At 43.2% G+C, this 20,898-nt stretch overlaps 2 protein-coding genes across 5 annotated transcripts in view; one reads left to right on the plus strand and one right to left on the minus strand.

Annotated features, from left to right (window-relative positions):
• The window catches only part of LOC110515722, a 26,165-nt gene extending 18,819 nt beyond the window's left edge, over window positions 1–7,346 (minus strand). The window contains exons 1-6 of one of the 4 annotated variants that reach the window (XM_036987840.1): window positions 6,963–7,346; window positions 6,571–6,646; window positions 6,223–6,341; window positions 5,958–5,994; window positions 5,426–5,826; window positions 88–3,960 (exon numbers count right to left, since the gene is read on the minus strand). In XM_036987840.1, coding sequence (XP_036843735.1) covers window positions 1,614–3,960; window positions 5,426–5,826; window positions 5,958–5,994; window positions 6,223–6,341; window positions 6,571–6,609 — 2,943 coding nt within the window. In that variant the 5' untranslated portion in view covers window positions 6,610–6,646; window positions 6,963–7,346 and the 3' untranslated portion in view covers window positions 88–1,613. The other 3 variants (XM_036987736.1, XM_036987796.1, XM_036987681.1) reach the window with 3 other exon arrangements.
• Window positions 1–16,589, plus strand: part of LOC110519734 (protein ANKUB1-like) — a 26,592-nt gene extending 10,003 nt beyond the window's left edge. Inside the window, exons 3-4 of the mRNA XM_036988230.1 lie at window positions 15,693–15,807; window positions 16,286–16,589. Of these exons, the coding sequence (XP_036844125.1) occupies window positions 15,693–15,807; window positions 16,286–16,370 (200 nt within the window). The 3' untranslated portion in view covers window positions 16,371–16,589. The remainder of the gene's footprint in view (window positions 1–15,692; window positions 15,808–16,285) is intronic.
• Window positions 16,590–20,898: the final 4,309 nt, after the last annotated feature.

Here is a 20,898-nt window from a genome sequence, read left to right on the forward strand (position 1 = left end):
ACGTCTTTCCAAATGAATTAGTGGAATGGTAAAGGGATAATGTCTCAGTCTTGACTGAGCAGCAGCCTAAACAGCAGCAGGGCTTACCTGTAAAGTACACAGTAGGGGAAATGTTCTGAGGCTGGTACTCCAGAGACTCTTGAGGACAGAGGTTCTTACTAACATTCTTGGAACCCTGGTTGGTGGGAAAAGGCACATTAAAACAAACTGAAATGTTTTCGATATCTTACAGTACAGCATATCAACTGCAAAGAACCAGTGCAATGCCATGACACAAAGAATCATATAAAAGGTCAACAGCAGTGTTATTCATGAAAGTGTACTATACCTTTGTATTGACCTGCTCTCCAGTACTGCTGATGGTATCCCTTTCCAAATCAAACACGCCTTCTACAATGTCACTGGTGGCCACGCTGGTAGCGGACTCAAAATAACATTTAGCAGTGGCTTTGGTGATCATTTGAAGAATGACCATGCAAGTAGAAGTCTTTGGATCGTTCTGGACTGAAACATCAAAGTTTATGTTTTCATACTCATCTGACCACTGTCTCAGGAAGCACTTCACTGTCTCTTCAGCAAATATCTGGAGAAGCTGAGAGGAGAGCTCCTTGGATATGGCACATTGTTCCTTTCCCCATTTCAGCCTTGAAAGAATGGAGTCTGAAGCACTTTTGGCTGCTTCCAATGTTAAGACCTGTGGAGTGCTGTGGCTGTCCTGAATGGCTATCACTTTATCCACCAATTCATGGCTGAAAATGTGGATGGTCCAAGTGGAAATGATTTTTCTCAATTTCCTAACAGCAGATCGGAGGTCGTCAAGATGAGAAGCACCCTGTCCATTTTCCTGTGTGTTCTCAACACTTTCCACCATAATGTCCACTACCACCCCAGCAGCTTGCCTGACTTTGTCCACAAAGGTTACAGGAAGTAAGTCCTCTGTGTGAAAGAAGTCCTCAATGATTGTGTTTCTAACAATGGGAAAGTCAATCTGAGCAGGAAACTCAGTGGGGATGGGAGTCCCGGGTAAAGCAAAGTGCCATTTCGACTGCCTTAATTTTGAAGTAGGTGTTAGAGAGATAGAAGAGCGTGAAGAAGAGGTATTTCTTGTATTTTGGCTGTCAGCACTCCTACAACGGATCGTGTCAATATCCTCCAGCATGGATCCTGAGAGCTCAGAGGTTTTAGGTAGTAATTTGTGCGGAATGTCCACACAGGCATCGTTTCCACCAGGTCTAACACTGCTCTGGTTGACCTCAAGATGGCCGAGACTTGCTCTTTGTGATGCAGGACTGCTTTGATACGTAAAGATTTGGATTGAACCAAGTGTTGTGTCTGATCTTTGAAGATCTTTTCTGAGAAACTCCGTAATCTTACTTTGCAGACTGTAGTAGATGTTACGAGCAACAGACCAGATCCTTTTCTCAGAAACCTGTCCAGTGGTGAGCAGGGAGGTTCCAGATACCATGTCAGATGATTGGGTGGTCTGGGTGAGCTCCTGCTGGTCTTTCACCATGGTTTGTATAATATCAGTAGATGTGGTGGATGTAGATACAGACTGAAGGTACTGTTCTGTTGTACCTTCCTCCACAATGTTAAATGATCTAGAGAGGACCTCACTCACTCCTTTCGCATGCTTTAGTTTGGAACTCATGACTAGAGAGTTTCTGGAGGCTCTTTGTAGAAAGACTGTGGGAAGATGCAATGCCTTTGGAGGCAGCCGTGCTGCAATCTAGACTTACTGGAGAGGTTCGCTCAGGAGAACCTTGGAGACGTTCAAACATGTCTTCACATGGTGTTGGGGACCTTGACAAGGAGATGTCCTTCAGCTGAGACAGAACACCACCTACCAACATGTTGACCTCAAGGGACATATCAGATATTTTCTTTCCTACTGTCGAGAAGCAAGGTGCATTTGATGCCTGATCCTCGCATGAGGTCAAGATTGTTGAAATGACCTCTTTGGTACTATTGGTCAGTAGAGCCTCGTCTGTTTCAGTCCAGAGAAGTTTTGAACTCTCGCTGACACCCCTGTGTAGAGCCACTTCAAGGTTCAAACTGTGCAAGTGAGGCACACTCTTACTAGCTTGCCTCAAGTCCTGGCTTGCCAAACAAATGTGCTCCTTAGTCCCAAGATGTCCAGAGTCCTCTGTGGGTATATGACTAGACGTTCTGCTCAGCATGTCTGACCTCCGCTGATGAATGATGAAGTCCTTTAATGTCTTCTGAATATTGTTATATAAACTAGTGGTAGCAGACCAGATCCTGCTCTGTAGCTTTTGTGCATTTTCCTGGAGGTCAGGTTCTCTCTCCTCTACTTTTGCAGGTTGCGCCAAGCTCTGCAGGTCTTCCACAAATGTTTCAATGATGCCAAAGGCAGCAGAATCCGCACAAATATCCTTTGACCATGTGTACTGGTTTTGAATGGAACAAGACCTGGATGCTACAGAATAAGCAGGCTGTGCACTAGTTAAGCTACTGGTGGACTTTTTAACTAGGAACTCACTCACTGCTTGAGTGGCATTTCTCTTAAATTCCTCACTTGAGAGTTTTCTAATACAATCTAACAGACTGGTCAAAGAAGCTGTGGCCTTACTTCTGCTGTCCTCAATTTGACAGGGGAACTCACATACTATTGGTGATGAGGCCCTGGAATGGGCAATATCCCCAAGCTGAGCCAGAACACCCTCTACACATTTCTCTCTCTCAATAGAGAAGCCTGATCCTTTTTCTCCAACAGTGTACAGGGCGTCCTCCTTTGATATTTCAGTCTTGTACAAGACCAGAAGCTCTGAGATTACTTCTTTGGTGCAAGTTGTCAGAAGGAGCTTGCTTTCTTCTGACTCAGTTTTTGCCCAAATAAGTTTTGAGCTCTCACTTAGGCCTCTTTGTAAAGTAACTGCACCAGTGGACTCTGGCAACTGAGGCTCACTCTTACTGGGCCAATATTTCATGTTTAAGCAAGGAAGTGGAACTGTCTCCTTAAACTCAGCATTTGTGATGTTGTCATCAGATGTGACAATGCTCTTTAAGGCACATCGCTGAAGCTTGCCGAAATAATCTTTCAAGTTGTTTTGGATGCTGTGGTAAATGTGAACAGCAGCAGACCAGGCACTCTTCTGTTGGGGACTCTCTTCAGATTCAACCAAGGACTTCATATCTGACACGAAAGTCTTAACAACTACTGACGCTGTTGAGCCCACTGGGTGAATTGACTCTGTCTTTACAATGCCAGACAATGTTTGACCTGATACAGCACCTGTTAACTCAGACTGAATGACTGAACTAGGAAAGCTCAAACTACTGACTTTTTTGTCAAGAACTCCACTCACTGCTTGTATTGCTGATGTTTGAAACTCCCGGCTAGAGAGTTTTTGGATGCTCTTAGATGTGAGCGTGCAGGAGGAACCAGATTCACTAATATTGTAGCTGCTCTCGTATTTCCTTATCAGGGCATCAAGATCCTCAATGAAGCCAACATGCGATGCCAAAAACGTGATCTTGTCCTTCAGATCTTCCAGCAAATTCTGTTCGTTCTCGTCAACAAAAGCCACCATTGTGTCAGAGATCATGGTCATGACTTGCCCTGTTAGACTCTTGCTCTCTTGGTCAACTTTTTCAAGTTTAGCAGCCAGCTCTCTCACCATGCTTTCAGTCACCTTGGTCTGTGAGTCTCCCCTTACCGGTGTCACTAGAGAGGTTTGACTTGCGGAGGCACTCTTAACGACCACTGATAAGGCCGACTTGACATCTTTAGCCAACTCTGACATTACAGCAGGGGTTAGCATCATAGAGCCTGCACTTCCAGATGGAGAATTGGACATGCATGCAAGTTTGGAGAGAGAACCTTGCAGGCTGTCCTGCACACAGGTGACGAGGGTGTCCTCTGAGACACCTAAGAGGACTTGTAGCATCTCAGAGTTGGTTGTTTTCTTCTGCACATCAGACAGAGAGGTTAGAGTCCTTGGGAAAAAAAACCAGCAGAAATCATCACAGTCAAACAAATAATATGTAAGGCTGTGATGCACATTCAGTGTGTCAAATACATCTGCACCATTGAAAACAATGAGGAAAACGCTGCTGTTTCTCTGAGAAAAAACCTTAGTGTGATGTCAGCCTAACTGCTTAATTTCTAAAGCCCAATAAAATGTATTTTGTATAAGTCATTTGTATTGAAACTGGCCTGTAGATATCTATATATCCTGGCAACATCTATCCTCTACAAAAATCCAAATTGCTATAAACTTCAAATAATGTAACTTCTAATAACTTCAAGGACAATCATAAATACAAGGCAGTTTGAAGAAATGTTAAAGGGAAATTTCTAAATGTTTCAACTTCATATTCATCATCTCCAGCACCACCCCAACATCAGCATATGTGAAAAACGGGCATTTCTATGTTTTGTAGTAAAAAAGATAGAGGAAGATAAGTGTTTTCTATGACATCATCAACCAATTAGTAGGCAATGCCTACTCATAATTGGTTAAAATCACACGATGCACACTGATGATGTCATTAGAATCTAGAGCTGAGCATTTAACCAACATTTTTGTTATTTTTCGGTTTTTAAACAACTAATTGACCGACGTCGGCTCAATTATTTGAATTCCATATAGTTAATTTTTTTCTTCTTCTGTGAGCTCGATGCTCAGTTTCTGTAGAGATAAATCAGATCAAGCACAAACTATGCAATGTAGTAGGGAGTTGTAGTTTCCAACAGGCCAATATTCTACATAGTTTAGCACAGAAAATATGGCAATTAATTCCCATAATCCATTGCACGCCCACTTACTTGTCCACTCTGTGTGGAGCAGATACGGAAACCTCATTGACTGAGACGGAGAGACGAGAGAATGCATGAAAGAGATAAAAAGCAGTTGCGTTGCGAGGATTCTCTACCTGGAAATACATGATCTAAGTGATTGACAGTTGGTGTTCAGCGGTCATAAAAGTAGGTCTTATTTACTTAGAAGAACTACTAAAATAGTGATTTTGTCAGTCAGGATAAGCAGCAGCTCTATAGAGATGAGTTGATGACTTGGAATGAAATAATAAAGTCATCAAATAAATATTTTATATGAGAAAGTAAATGATGGTTGATAAGTCATAAACAGTAATGGACAGTCACTACCATCATGGGACTTTTATTCATTGTTTTATTATGTGTTGTTACAGCATTCAACACACATAATCCATAGTGCATTCAATGTCTAAAAAAAGTATTGAAATCCAAAACCGTGATTATTTTTTAAATATTTGAATGGAAACCAAACCAACCTCAAAAAGCACTAATTTCTCAGCACTATTGGAAACAGTTACGTCCCTCTATATTTTTTTTACTACAAAGCATGGAAATGTGTAATTTTCACATATGGTGATGCTGGAGATGAATATGAAGTTGTTAAATTTCCCTTTAAGAACATACCTCATGGCCCCCTTGGGCAGGTAGCTTCCACTGCCCAGACTGCCCTTAGTCAGGTAAATCTCCTTGAACTTAAGTTGTGATTCCTGTTCTTCTTCCTCTTCCTGCTCCATACAGTTGGAGGAAGGGTAGGGAGTCGGGATGCGAAAGCTATTGTAAGACTTTCGACTGCCTGGCCTCTTAGGTACACCAGCCTCAGTAAATCTCACGCGGGACTTGGTGTTAGTCTTATCGTCTAACAGACTGGTGAGTGACGCTGTGAGAGATCTCTGTGACAATGGAGAGGAGGCAGCATCTTGGATGCCCAGTAGTTCGTAAAGACCTGGGATGATGATCTGCATCAGCTTGTCCGATAAAAACTGGACAATCCTCAGACACAAGCCGGCAAGCTGTTGTTTTGTCAGCTGTATTCCAGAAACAGAAGAAGTGTTTTAAAATGTTGCATAGTGCGTCTTTTTAAAGCTTATGAACAAGGTTAAACATTAGGCAGAGTTTTCATGGTAATCTAATTAAATTGTCAGTAACATGATCTTACCGGGTCAAACATGCCCTCACGAATCCCCCTCCATTGCCTGAAAACAATGTTGTTATAAATGTTGTCATATCAGGATGCGTGGCAGAATAGTTTTTATTTAATTATTTGCCTGATTGTGAAGTTATACTTGCTTTGTGTCAGTTGTTTTGGCAAAATTGCAATGTGACAACTTTTCTAGCACTGAACATTTTTTTCAGATTGATCAGTTTCTAATTTGATCCTATTTCCTTGAAGGTGTGATAGTACCAAAGAAAACAGAACATACTTCTCAGTTAGGTTTTGAAGGAAGTCCATAAGTGTCAGATGTTCCACATTGTTGAGCTTCCCCTCTTCTGTGGTTTCCATCACTGAGGTTGCTCTGCTCCTGGTAGAATTGCTCTGCTCCTGGTAGAAATGTAATTATATTGCAAATAATCAAACTTAATAAACAACAAATATCATACTGAAATAATTATTAACTGTTAAAGAGTGGAGGAGCATTGGCAACGTTGGGCCAATTAAACAACTGCAACACAACAGAGATGGTTGTGGTACGTCAACATTGCCAATGATAGCATCACTATAACATTTTATTGGATTAATGTTGTAATATGAAATGACAAGGTCAACTTACCATCTCATTGACAGCTTCAGAGGTCAGGTGGTCATCCATCACACAGACAGGCAGGTCTAGAGACTGGGACAAGGCTCTATGGTCATAACCAGGAGAGAATGGAAACATCAGAGCAGTCCCAATGGCAGAATCTAACCACTGTCTTCATGTCAAAGACTCACTCACTCATTTGCTTTGTCAAACCTACACCTTAGAATGACTTCGATATTAAAAACCCAGGCTTTCCTAAAATGTTTACCTCAGCCAGTCTAGAACCCAGGTGTGTCTGCAAAACACATGTACTCCTCCATAAGGTTCATGGCTTGCCTATTGTTTTATCCCAGTACAAGAGGGGCAACTGGATTCAGGATTAAACACAAGCAGTCTTTAAGGTATATCTTATTACAGCCTACCTTATTATTTTCTTCCATCTGGCAATATCATTTTAAGGAATGAAATCTGTTTTGTTGCTAGTATTATTAGTAACTGTAGGAAAATACAGCTGTAGAGTACAAGAATCAGCTACTTTCTGAAGGGCAGCCAAGCTCATAAGCAATTTAGAACCTACAGACAATTATGACAAAGTTGGAACGCATGATTGCGTCACAAACGCCTTGTGGTCACATGTTATTTTAGGGCGTGGCTCCGCATTCGTGACCGGTTCTCATATTTCTATTTCCCGGTATCCGATAGTGCTGGAATTTGCCATTAATACTTTTCTCATGCCGAAACCGGATTAAATACATACCGGTGGTTAAATGACAAAAATTATTATATTCGCAATGTCATTAAACAACAACAACATAAATAGCTACTACAGTACCATTTGTTTGATTTTTGTGGACCCACGACTAGACTTTATCCATGTTAGCTAGTTGCTAGCGATGCTAGTCAGCATAGGCTGCTACGTGATAAACAGTTCGCGTTAGCGAATTAGCTACCTAGTTAGCCAGCCTAACAAGCTGTCAAATCCAATGGAAACCGATGCAACCCTGCTGCCAAATAGGGGCTAGCTCGATGACCCGTGGTAACAGTGAGGTCCCCATGAGTTTCAAGGCTTTAATAAGTGCTATCGTGCAGAAAAAGCGAATAAAATACTGGTTGATGAGCTAGCTAAGTTAGCTAGCAAGACGGATATGACCGTTAACAGCGTGCATGCACAAATGCATGACGACACATTGTATCTCAGTGAAGCAGGCATGCAGAACGAGATCGCCCCACCAAGCCAGATAGTAGAGGGGTACAACAACGCTGGGACACAGAGGCATAGCTCATACAATTATATTTTGTCCCGGTCAATGACTATCCTTGTTGAATAATAAATACCTGCGTCAAATATATGGCATCACATGCTAGTGCAAAGATAGCTTGCATGAATTTTTTTTTAAATCCAGTGACCACTAGATGTCCTCGTATATCCACATTTAGATAAAATATACTTGATTTTTCATCAGCACTGTGAATGACAAGCCCACTGAATCTAGTTTAATAATCTTTATACTCAGCAGGTAGAGGCATAGGTACTTCAAATCAGTGCTTAATTTGAGCCGGATCATGCCAGAACAGGATCCGGCACCTTTCCGTTCTGGACTGCTTTGTTCCGGAACCTATTTGGCCGAATCCGGTACCTCTCGTGCCATGAAAAATAATGTTCACTTTTTGCTATGTAATAATTATAATAAAAGCGATCAAAGTTCATTCGAGTTGCCTCTTCGTCAATTATCCTGCCCCCTCATCTCTCCAGAGTTGCACTTCATCATTTGTTTCCTTATAGAATCATAGCTGCGTGAAGGGTTCTGGAGGAATTTTCTAAAGTTACGGAATTACTGCTGTCTGTTCAGAAATAAATTAAATCATTCAGAATAGCCTAATACGTCATGAGAAACCCTATAATTTAGCTACAGAGGACCAATAGCTTATTTTTTAAATAGCCTAGCTGCGGATTGTAACCCAATAACAAAGAATAGCCTACAGTCGGGAACGCGAGGCAAATCTGTCAGTGAAAAAACAGCAGGCAGACAAAACAGGCCTTTTGCAAAATTTCAAATACAATCGAGGGAAAACACAGGTTGAAAAGCAATGACTCTTGCTGAAAGATAAGACTATGCTGTAGACTACCAAAATATTTGATCAACTCCCAAACATTGTTTTACAAAACAGAGAGAGGGAGAGATAGGCTTTTGACACGAGCGCATCGACAATCTCCAGCGAGTGAGCTGCGCATCATTGGGTGAGTCAGTGAAACTGGAAAGCATTTTTAGGACTAATTTCCTCCTCATATTGTAGCCTACTATATGTTTCTCCACAAACCTAGGCCTATAGGCTATTGATGGATTCAAGACAAGGTCGTTTTTATTGATCTCAGATACTAAGTTTGTCAGTGTCAAAGTAGCCTGCCATTTCGATCATTTGTGCGGATTAAAAAAAGATAATGCCAAAGTCTCCAGTCATGTAAAAGGATGTAGAATTGCACGAAATGCGGTTTTAAAAAGGCCAACACTTTCCCGGACCCTAGGCTACTAAAAATGTTCCCCATGTGTTCACCTACTGTAAATGGCTCTACTCTACTGCTCTACCCAAATGTGATGATATGCGTTCAATGCTCTATTATAATAGGTGATCTTTTTTCTCATGAGTTCTGGTACCACAGAGCCCCCCCTCTGGCACCTCCCAATTTACAAATTAAGCTCTGCTTCAAATTTTTATTTTACAAGGCAAGTCAGTTAAAAACAAATTCTTATTTTCATTAAAGGCCTAGGAACAGTGGGTTAACTGCCTGTTCAGGGGCAGAATGACAGATTTGTACCTTGTCAGTTCAGGGATTTGAACTTGCAACCTTTCGGTTACCAGTCCAACACTCTAACCACTAGGCTACTTGTCTTCATGAAGGGTTTATGTGAGCCTGTTTGCATCCCTCCCAGCTGCCCACTGCATTGAGGCTAGGTAACACAGTCACCACAGATAAATCCATGATAACCAAAAACCTCAACAAGCATTTCTCAACGGCTGGCCATGCCTTCCTCCTGGCTTCTCCAACCTCAGCCAACAGCTCCATGGGAAAGGAAGATGATTCTAAGAAGCAATTTGTTCATTTGGCTGGTGTCAAGTAAAGTATGTGACTGGTACTTACAATAGGAGACATGGTTATGTGATGGGGTGATAGTACTTACAGTAGGAGACATGTGATGGGGCGATCGTACTTACAGTAGGAGACGTGATGGGGCGATGGTACTTACAGTAGGAGACATGTGATGGGGCGATAGTACTTACAGTAGGAGACATGTGATGGGGCGATAGTACTTACAGTAGGAGACATGTGATGGGGAGATAGTACTTACAGTAGGAGACATGGTTATGTCATGGGGCGATAGTACTTACAGTAGGAGACATGTGATGGGGCGATAGTACTTACAGTAGGAGACATGTGATAGGGCGATAGTACTTACAGTAGGAGACAGCCACGCCAGCAGTGCTTTGTCAACATTGTCCCATCACGCACTAGTGACTCCTGTGGCGGGCCAGGCGCAGTGCACGCAGCAGTGCACGCTGACACGGTCGACACGGCTGGCTTCCAGGTTAAGCGGGCATGGTGTCATGAAGCAGTGTGGCTTGGCTTGGCTGGGTTGTGTTTCGGAGGACGCACGGCTCTTGGCTCTCGCCTCTCCCAAGTCCATATGGGAGTTGTAGCAATGGGACAAGACTGTAACTACCAATTGGATACCACTAAATTGGAGAAGAAAAAAAAATAAGTCACCTTGGGGGTTTGTGGTATATGGCCAATATACCTCCACGCTGCGTTGTGCCTAAGAACAGCCCTTGGCCGTGGTATATTGGCCATATTCCACACCTCCTTGGGCCTTATTTCTTAATTGTACACATTTGGACACTTTTACAATTATTGTATGGTAAACATTGACATCTGCCTGGGTGGAACACCCTCCATAATGGGTGTCTGTGTGGGACACCCTCCATTACGGCTCCATCAGTGCTGAGCCCTCTCACTCTGATTGTATGGGACACTCAATTACGGCTCCTTGTGTTTCCAATCTTCTTCCTCTGGCAGGATTACTTCCAAGTGCAACTGTCAGACGACAAGCAGGTGAGGTACTTCCTGGAGCTGAGCTATGCTGGTGCCATCCTTCGGGACAGCTGGGTCCTGACAGACGTTGGCATCACCCCTAGCAGTGCCATCTGCTGCCTGCTGAAGGTACCAGCCGAACACCTAGCTGTTTCTACCCGTGCTTGAAAATGCATATCAAAGTGAGCTGGCTATTGCTTGAAACAGCTTCATACTATCATTAGCATAAAGTGTTTCAGATATAGCGTGGTAATATATAGTATGGTTATATAGTATGGTTATATAGTATGGTTATATAGTATGATTATATATATTATGGTGATATAGAGTGTGGTAATATATAGTATGGTTATATAGTATGGTTAAATAGTATGGTTATATAGTATGATTATATAGTATGGTTATATAGTATGATTATATAGTATGATTATATAGTATGATTAGGTATGATTAGGTGATTTAGTTCATTCAAACAGGTGCCATTAATACAGGTAACGAGTGGAGGACAGAGGAGCCTCTTAAAGAAGAAGTTACAGGTCTGTGAGAGCCAGAAATGTTGCTTGTTTGTAGGTGACCAAATACTTATTTTCCACCATAATTTGCAAATAAATTAATTAAAAATCCTACAATGTGATTTTTCTGGATTTTTTTTCTTTCTCATTTTGTCTGTCATAGTTGAAGTGTACCTATGATGAAAATTACAGGCCTCTCTCATCTTTTTAAGTGGGAGAACTTGCACAATTGGTGGCTGACTAAATACTTTTTTGCCCCACTGTATAGTGTGGTGGTATATAGTATGGCGATATATAGTATGTTGAGGTCACCCTGCTTGAGACTTAAAGTAATATTGCCCTTGCTCAACCAAGACCATGGTTATGGTAGAGTATTTGGTTAGTAAGGACACTGCTTTATACCGAGACCATGGTTATGGTAGAGTGATTGATTAGTAAGAACACTGCTTCGTGAGTGTGAAGTGTTGTTGTACAGAGGTCCCTGGGTACATGTCCAGAGCCAGACAGGGACAGAACTCACTCTGTTCCACAAAGTTATGTGGAAGATTTGCTAACAGAGGAGAGTGGTTATGTATCTAAGTACAAATTTAACCATCAGAATAATGTTTATTTGTGTTCCTTACTCCTTACTTACACATCCCATCATTGACATAGTCAAAGCCAGACCTTCTGTCTGTCTCTCCTTCTTGCTGGTTGACTAGAGTGGAAATCTATAGTATTGTATGGTTGACCTGGGATAGAGCTGAAATGTGGCCCGATGTAGTGTTGCCTTTGTACCAAACACCCTTACAGTCATAAACCTTTTCCCCATGTAATCGCCTCGACCTCAGTCTGGTGTTCGCTAACAGTATCTGAAGAGTCTGTATACCCAGTGGTGTATAGTACAGTAGAGCACAGCAGACTACAGTAAAGTACAGTAGACAGAGTACAGCAGACTACAGTAGAGTACAGTAGAGCACAGCAGAGTACAGTAGAGCACAGCAGAGTACAGCAGAGTACAGCAGACTACAGTAAAGTACAGCAGACAGAGTACAGTAGAGTACAGTAGAGTACAGTAGAGCACAGCAGAGTACAGTAGAGTACAGTAGAGCACAGCAGACTACAGTAGAGTACAGTAGAGCACAGCAGAGTACAGTAGAGTACAGTAGAGCACAGCAGAGTACAGCAGAGTACAGCAGACAGAGTACAGCAGAGTACAGTAGAGCACAGCAGACAGAGTACAGTAGAGTACAGTAGAGCACAGCAGAGTACAGCAGACAGAGTGCAGTAGAGTACAGTAGAGCACAGCAGAGTACAGCAGACAGAGCACAGCAGAGAACAGTAGAGTACAGCAGAGTACAGCAGAGTACAGTAGAGCACAGCAAGCCGTATAGTAGGAGAAGAAGAGGCCCTTTGGGTTCATTGAAATACATATTCATATATTTATATATTCTTGACCCAGAAAATATAAAAAACTATCGGCCTATATCGAATCTTCCATTCCTCTCAAACATTTTAGAAAAGGCTGTTGCGCAACAACTCACTGCCTTCCTGAAGACAAACAATGTATACGAAATGCTTCAGTCTGGTTTTAGACCCCATCATAGCACTGAGACGGCACTTGTGAACGTGGTAAATGACATTTTAATGGCATCGGACCGAGGCTCTGCATCTGTCCTCGTGCTCCTAGACCTTAGTGCTGCTTTTGATACCATCGATCACCACATTCTTTTGGAGAGATTGGAAACCCAAATTGGTCTACACGGACAAGTTCTGGCCTGGTTTAGATCTTATCTGTCGGAAAGATATCAGTTTGTCTCTGTGAATGGTTTGCCTCTGACAAATCAACTGTAAATTTCGGTGTTCCTCAAGGTTCCGTTTTAGGACCACTATTGTTTTCACTATATATTTTACCTCTTGGGGATGTTATTCGAAAACATAATGTTAACTTTCACTGCTATGCGGATGACACACAGCTGTACATTTCAATTAAACATGGTGAAGCCCCAAAATTACCCTTGCTAGAAGAATGTGTTTCAGAGATAAGGAAGTGGATGGCTGCAAACTTTCTACTTTTAAACTCGGACAAAACAGAGATGCTTGTTCTAGGTCCCAAGAAACAAAGAGATCTTCTGTTGAATCTGACAATTAATCTTAATGGTTGTACAGTCGTCTCAAATAAAACTGTGAAGGACCTCGGCGTTACTCTGGACCCTGATCTCTCTTTTGAAGAACATATCAAGACCATTTCAAGGACAGCTTTTTTCCATCTACGTAACATTGCAAAAATCAGAAACTTTCTGTCCAAAAATGATGCAGAAAAATTAATCCATGCTTTTGTCACTTCTAGGTTAGACTACTGCAATGCTCTACTTTCCGGCTACCCGGATAAAGCACTAAATAAACTTCAGTTAGTGCTAAATACGGCTGCTAGAATCCTGACTAGAACCAAAAAAAAAAAAAATGTGATCATATTACTCCAGTGCTAGCCTCTCTACACTGGCTTCCTGTCAAAGCAAGGGCTGATTTCAAGGTTTTACTGCTAACCTACAAAGCATTACATGGGCTTGCTCCTACCTATCTCTCTGATTTGGTCCTGCCGTACATACCTACACGTACGCTACGGTCACAAGACGCAGGCCTCCTAATTGTCCCTAGAATTTTTAAGCAAACAGCTGGAGGCAGGGCTTTCTCCTATAGAGCTCCATTTTTATGGAACGGTCTGCCTACCCATGTCAGAGACGCAAACTCGGTCTCAACCTTTAAGTCTCTACTGAAGACTCATCTCTTCAGTGGGTCATATGATTGAGTGTAGTCTGGCCCAGGTGTGGGAGGGTGAACGGAAAGGCTCTGGAGCAACGAACCGCCCTTGCTGTCTCTGCCTGGCCGGTTCCCCTCTTTCCACTGGGATTCTCTGCCTCTAACCCTATTACAGGGGCTGAGTCACTGGCTTTACTGGGGCTCTCTGGGTTGAGTCACTGATGTGGTCATCCTGTCTGGGTTGGCGCCCCCCCCCCCCCCTTGGGTTGTGCCGTGGCGGAGGTCTTTGTGGGCTATACTCAGCCTTGTCTCAGGATGGTAAGTTGGTGGTTGAAGATATCCCTCTAGTGGTGTGGGGGCTGTGCTTTGGCAACGTGGGTGGGGTTATATCCCTCCTGTTTGGCCCTGTCCGGGGGTGTCCTCGGAATGGGCCACAGTGTCTCCTGACCCCTCCTGTCTCAGCCTCCAGTATTTATGCTGCAGTAGTTTATGTGTCGGGGGGCTAGGGTCAGTTTGTTATATCTGGAGTACTTCTCCTGTCCTATTCGGTGTCCTGTGTGAATCTAAGTGTGCGTTCTCTAATTCTCTCCTTCTCTCTTTCTCTCTCTCGGAGGACCTGAGCCCTAGGACCATGCCCCAGGACTACCTGACATGATGACTCCTTGCTGTCCCCAGTCCACCTGGCTGTGCTGCTGCTCCAGTTTCAACTGTTCTGCCTTATAATTATTCGACCATGCTGGTCATTTATGAACATTTGAACATCTTGGCCATGTTCTGTTATAATCTCCACCCGGCACAGCCAGAAGAGGACTGGCCATCCCACATATGCTCTCTCTAATTCTCTCTTTCTTTCTCTCTCTCGGAGGACCTGAGCCCTAGGACCATGCCTCAGGAATACCTGACATGATGACTCCTTGCTGTCCCCAGTCCACCTGACTGTGCTGCTGCTCCAGTTTCAACTATTCTGCCTTATTATTATTCGACCGTGCTGGTCATTTATGAACATTTGAACATCTTGACCATGTTTTGTTATAATCTCCACCCGGCACAGCCAGAAGAGGACTGGCCACCCCACATAGCCTGGTTCCTCTCTAGGTTTCTTCCTAGGTTTTGGCCTTTCTAGGGAGTTTTTCCTAGCCACCGTGCTTCTACACCTGCATTGCTTGCTGTTTGGGGTTTTAGGCTGGGTTTCTGTACAGCACTTTGAGATATCAGCTGATGTACGAAGGGCTATATAAATACATTTGATTTGATTTGATTTGATATTCATAATATTTCAGTTAACAATTTAATCAGCACCCAGATTAGTCTTCAATTTAATTTTCACCCAGATTAGTGTTCAATTTAATCTGCACCCAGATTAGTGTTCAATGTGATAGAACAAAACTCAGTACAGCACATGAATTAGAAAATGTTGTTACAAATTTGAGCCACGAGATGGTGGTAGATTATACATTTAAATAGCATGGACCTTTGATTTGTCTCTGGATAGAAATGACCCTTGGGCACAGATCTAGGATCAGTTTACTCTCACCAAATCCTAACCTTTACCATTAGCAGTAAAAACACAAACCAGACCTAAGATCAGTGCAAAGGAGCCACTTCATCTTACCCCTGTAATTATATGACTCCTAACTTATATATACTGAGTATACCACGCCATTGACCTGGGTATGGCCTTCCTTGTGCAGTAGATCAATGGTCCTCTGGCTCAACACCTTATGGATGTAACATAGAGACAAATGGACTGTATGGAACACATTCTTGGTTCATGGAAACCAGGAGGACAACCTGCATGTGTCTCTGTCTCCCAGGGGCTACTCTACGGTTGGACACCTGGGATGGGTGGGCAGAGTTCCTCAGAGGCTGCTTCCTGGGACACAGACTGACCGTCCAACGACACCCGTCTAGGGAGAGACCTGTGATGAGGTCAGAATACACATCTACACACTGAACTGTATGATAGACTTACTATCAACAGTGATTGTACTGAACCTTTATATAGCTTACAATGATGGTACTGACCCTGTATATAGCTTACAATAATGGTACTGACCCTGTATATAGCTTACAATGATAGTACTGACCCTGTATATAGCTTACAATGATAGTACTGACCCTGTATATAGCTTACAATAATGGTACTGACCCTGTATATAGCTTACAATGATAGTACTGACCCTGTATATAGCTTACAATGATAGTACTGACCCTGTATATAGCTTATATTCTCGTGTTTTTTTCCTTCATACGTTTTTTCTCTTACCCTGATATTTAATACTGCATTGTGGGAAAGAGCTTGCAAGTAAGCATTTTACTGTACTGTTTTATAACCCACTGTATCTTGTGAACTTGACAAAAAAAACTTGAAACGTGTTATAAATACATTGATTCTGTATTATTCCAGGTTCCAGCTCCGGGTGGCACTCTACATCGCTGCTTCTCTGGGCCACCTGGACCTGGCTGCTGGAGAGGGGGGTGCGTGTCATTGAGCCGGTGGGGGTTCACCCTTACCGTGAGTGGTGCCACCAGACGGCCCACCCCGACGTCGCCAAGTGTCCCGCTGTCGCCTCCATCGAGCGCGGCCAGCTCACCATCCTCAAACTCTTTATCGCCAGCAGCGTTCTGACCCTTGCCTGTCGGGATCCCCAGGGTCGTGTCCCCCTGAGGATCGCCCTTCAGTACAGCCACAGGGAGTGTGTGAGTCACCTGGCCACCAAGCTGTGAGACCGCATGTTTTCGTTGCAGGCTGTGTCAGTGGCACTGTATTGTCCTCAAAGCGGGCAAAAAAGTTATTTAGTCTGCCTGGGAGCAAGACATCCTGGTCTGTGACTGGGCTGGATTTCTTCCTGCAGTCCGTGATTGACTGTAGACCCTGCCACATGCCTCTTGTGTCTGAGCCGTTGAATTGAGATTCTACTTTGTCTCTGTACTGACGCTTAGCTTGTTTGATAGCCTTGCAGAGGGAATAGCTGCACTGTTTGTATTCGGTCATGTTACCAGACACCTTGCCCTGATTAAAAGCAGTGGTTCGCGCTTTCAGTTTCACGCGAATGCTGCCATCAATCCACGGTTTCTGGTTAGGGAATGATTTAATCGTTGCTATGGGAACGACATCTTCAACGCACGTTCTAATGAACTCGCACACCGAATCAGCGTATTCGTCAATATTGTTATCTGACGCAATACGAAACATATCCCAGTCCACGTGATGGAAGCAGTCTTGGAGTGTGGAGTCAGCTTGGTCGGACCAGCGTTGGACAGACCTCAGCGTGGAAGCCTCTTGTTTTAGTTTCTGTCTGTAGGCAGGGATCAACAAAATGGAGTCGTGGTCAGCTTTTCCGAAAGGGGGGCGGGGCAGGGCCTTATATGCGTCGCGGAAGTTAGAGTAACAATGGTCCAAGGTCTTTCCACCCCTGGTTGCGCAATCGATATGCTGATAAAATTTAGGGAGTCTTGTTTTCAGATTAGCCTTGTTAAAATCCCCAGCTACAATGAATGCAGCCTCCGGATTAATGGTTTCCAGTTTGCAAAGAGTTAAATAAAGTTCGTTCAGAGCCATCGATGTGTCTGCTTGGGGGGGGATATACAGTGCCTTGCGAAAGTATTCGGCCCCGTTGAACTTTGCGACCTTTTGCCACATTTCAGGCTTCAAACATAAAGATATAAAACTGTACAGGCCTGGACTTTGACTTGGCCATTCTAACACCTGGATATGTTTATTTTTGAACCATTCCATTGTAGATTTTGCTTTATGTTTTGGATCATTGTCTTGTTGGAAGACAAATCTCCGTCCCAGTCTCAGGTCTTTTGCAGACTCCATCAGGTTTTCTTCCAGAATGGTCCTGTATTTGGCTCCATCCATCTTCCCATCAATTTTAACCATCTTCCCTGTCCCTGCTGAAGAAAAGCAGGCCCAAACCATGATGCTGCCACCACCATGTTTGACAGTGGGGATGGTGTGTTCAGCTGTGTTGCTTTTACGCCAAACATAACGTTTTGCATTGTTGCCAAAAAGTTCAATTTTGGTTTCATCTGACCAGAGCACCTTCTTCCACATGTTTGGTGTGTCTCCCAGGTGGCTTGTGGCAAACTTTAAACGACACTTTTTATGGATATCTTTAAGAAATGGCTTTCTTCTTGCCACTCTTCCATAAAGGCCAGATTTGTGCAATATACGACTGATTGTTGTCCTATGGACAGAGTCTCCCACCTCAGCTGTAGATCTCTGCAGTTCATCCAGAGTGATCATGGGCCTCTTGGCTGCATCTCTGATCAGTCTTCTCCTTGTATGAGCTGAAAGTTTAGAGGGACGGCCAGGTCTTGGTAGATTTGCAGTGGTCTGATACTCCTTCCATTTCAATATTATCGCTTGCACAGTGCTCCTTGGGATGTTTAAAGCTTGGGAAATCTTTTTGTATCCAAATCCGGCTTTGAACTTCTTCACAACAGTATCTCGGACCTGCCTGGTGTGTTCCTTGTTCTTCATGATGCTCTCTGCGCTTTTAACGGACCTCTGAGACTATCACAGTGCAGGTGCATTTATACGGAGACTTGATTACACACAGGTGGATTGTATTTATCATCATTAGTCATTTAGGTCAACATTGGATCATTCAGAGATCCTCACTGAACTTCTGGAGAGAGTTTGCTGCACTGAAAGTAAAGGGGCTGAATAATTTTGCACGCCCAATTTTTCAGTTTTTGATTTGTTAAAAAAGTTATAAAATATCCAATAAATGTCGTTCCACTTCATGATTGTGTCCCACTTGTTGTTGATTCTTCACAAAAAAATACAGTTTTATATCTTTATGTTTGAAGCCTGAAATGTGGCAAAAGGTCGCAAAGTTCAACGGGGCCGAATACTTTCGCAAGGCACTGTATACGGCTGTGATTATAATCGAAGAGAATTCTCTTGGTAGATAATGCGGTCTACATTTGATTGTGAGGAATTCTAAATCAGGTGAACAGAAGGATTTGAGTTCCTGTATGTTTCTTTCATCACACCATGTCTCGTTAGCCATAAGGCATACGCCCCCGCCCCTCTTCTTACCAGAAAGATGTTTGTTTCTGTCGGCGCGATGCGTGGAGAAACCCGTTGGCTGCACCGCCTCGGATAGCGTCTCTCCAGTGAGCCATGTTTCCGTGAAGCAAAGAACGTTACAGTCTCTGATGTCCCTCTGGAATGCTACCCTTGCTCGGATTTCATCAACCTTGTTGTCAAGAGACTGGACATTGGCAAGAAGAATGCTAGGGAGTGGTGCACGGTGTGCCCGTCTCCGGAGTCTGACCAGAAGACCGCCTCGTTTCCCTCTTTTTCGGAATGTTTTTTTTGGGTCGCTGCATGGGATCCACTCCGTTGTCCTGTTTGTAAGGCAGAACACAGGATCCGCGTTGCGAAAAACATATTCTTGGTCGTACTGATGGTGAGTTGACGCTGATCTTATATTCAGTAGTTCTTCTCGACTGTATGTAATGAAACCTAAGATGACCTGGGGTAGTAATGTAAGAAATAACACGTAAAAAAACAAAAAACTGCATAGTTTCCTAGGAACGCGAAGCGAGGCGGCCCGCGAAGCGAGGCGGCTACACCCTGTGGCCACGAGGGATGAAAGAGAGAAGAAGAGGGGATGTGCAGGGAAGGGATGTGAGGAAGATGAGAGTGGGGATCAGAACAGCAACCAATGGAGGAGCAGAGTCCCGCTCCCGCCCATTTCCAGAGACACCAATCTCAGACCTGTGTTTGCCTCGCCAAACTCCGCCCAGATACTCACCACCTCACTGGAGGCCTTTTCTCTCCCCTGCGACCGCACACCCAGAGAAAACGCCATATACTGTTTGGCCTTGGCCAGGTTAGTCCAAGTTTAAATGACAGCTACGGTGAATATGAATATTTCTCTGGAGGTTTCTTATGAAAGGTGTGAATACTGTCAGAAGAAGCCTCCTATAATCAGTGGTGGTGGGGGGGGAACACATGTAAAAGCTGTTTACACACTTTTTATTTTATTTTGTTCAAGCATTTACCCACCTTTTGTGGAAGATGCATTGAAAGTAGAGGGAGCGTTACTTCTTTAATCCTGAACGGCAATCAGCATTTACCAGTCAATGGTTTTACCACTACATCACTGCCTATGATATACCCTTATCCTCCCTGAATAGATTTCAGTACAAACAAATCATGAGCCAACCATCATGCTTAGAAGGTACATAATCAAATCAACTCAAACTTTATTTGTCACATGCGCTGAATACAACAAGTGTAGATCTTTCCGTGAAATACTTTACTTACAGGCCCTTAACAAACAGTGCAGTTCAAGAAGAGTTAAGAGAATATTTACCCAATAAACTAAAGTAACAAATAATAAAACAGTTGAACTTGTCCGGTGGCCATTTGATTAATTGTTCAGCAGTCTTATGACTTGGGGTTAGAAGCTGTTATAGGTTTACCCTAACAAGTCCTGAAACAAATCATGAGCCAACTATCATGCTTAGAAGGTATCAGGTGTCAGTCTTATTGGTTCACCCTAACAAGTTGTTTCAGTATGGGGAGAGGATAGAATGTAAGGGCGCTTCATTAATGTATTGAGGCCATTACATATACAGTATTTCACAATGCTAGGACACAGATTTGGTCTCCTAACCTTGTTCTGGTTGATTGACTCTCTAACAGTGCCTTCACACAGAGACCATGGTTGCAGCAGCTGAATGTAGCGCGGACTCTGTCCAGGAGGAGTGCTCAGCACATTGGGTAGACACCAGGATCCTGGTCATTAGGCAGATTAAACATACTGAAACAAGGAGGGACAACCTGGAATTGTCCAAAAAGGAACTCTTATTTGAGTTTTTATTTTTATTTTTTACAGTGAACAAGATGAGACTTTGGAACGGATGATGCCTGAAACAATGCGGACAACTTAGAATTTTGTTCCTTTGGATGAGGCTTATAGATATAGTCAGTACTGTGTTTGATTTGTGTGCAGAAAGTTTACAACGGCAGGCAGTGGATTCTCAGTCATTCCT

Source organism: Oncorhynchus mykiss, chromosome 1, assembly GCF_013265735.2.
Source record: "Oncorhynchus mykiss isolate Arlee chromosome 1, USDA_OmykA_1.1, whole genome shotgun sequence".
Classification (NCBI taxonomy): Eukaryota; Metazoa; Chordata; class Actinopteri; order Salmoniformes; family Salmonidae; genus Oncorhynchus; species Oncorhynchus mykiss.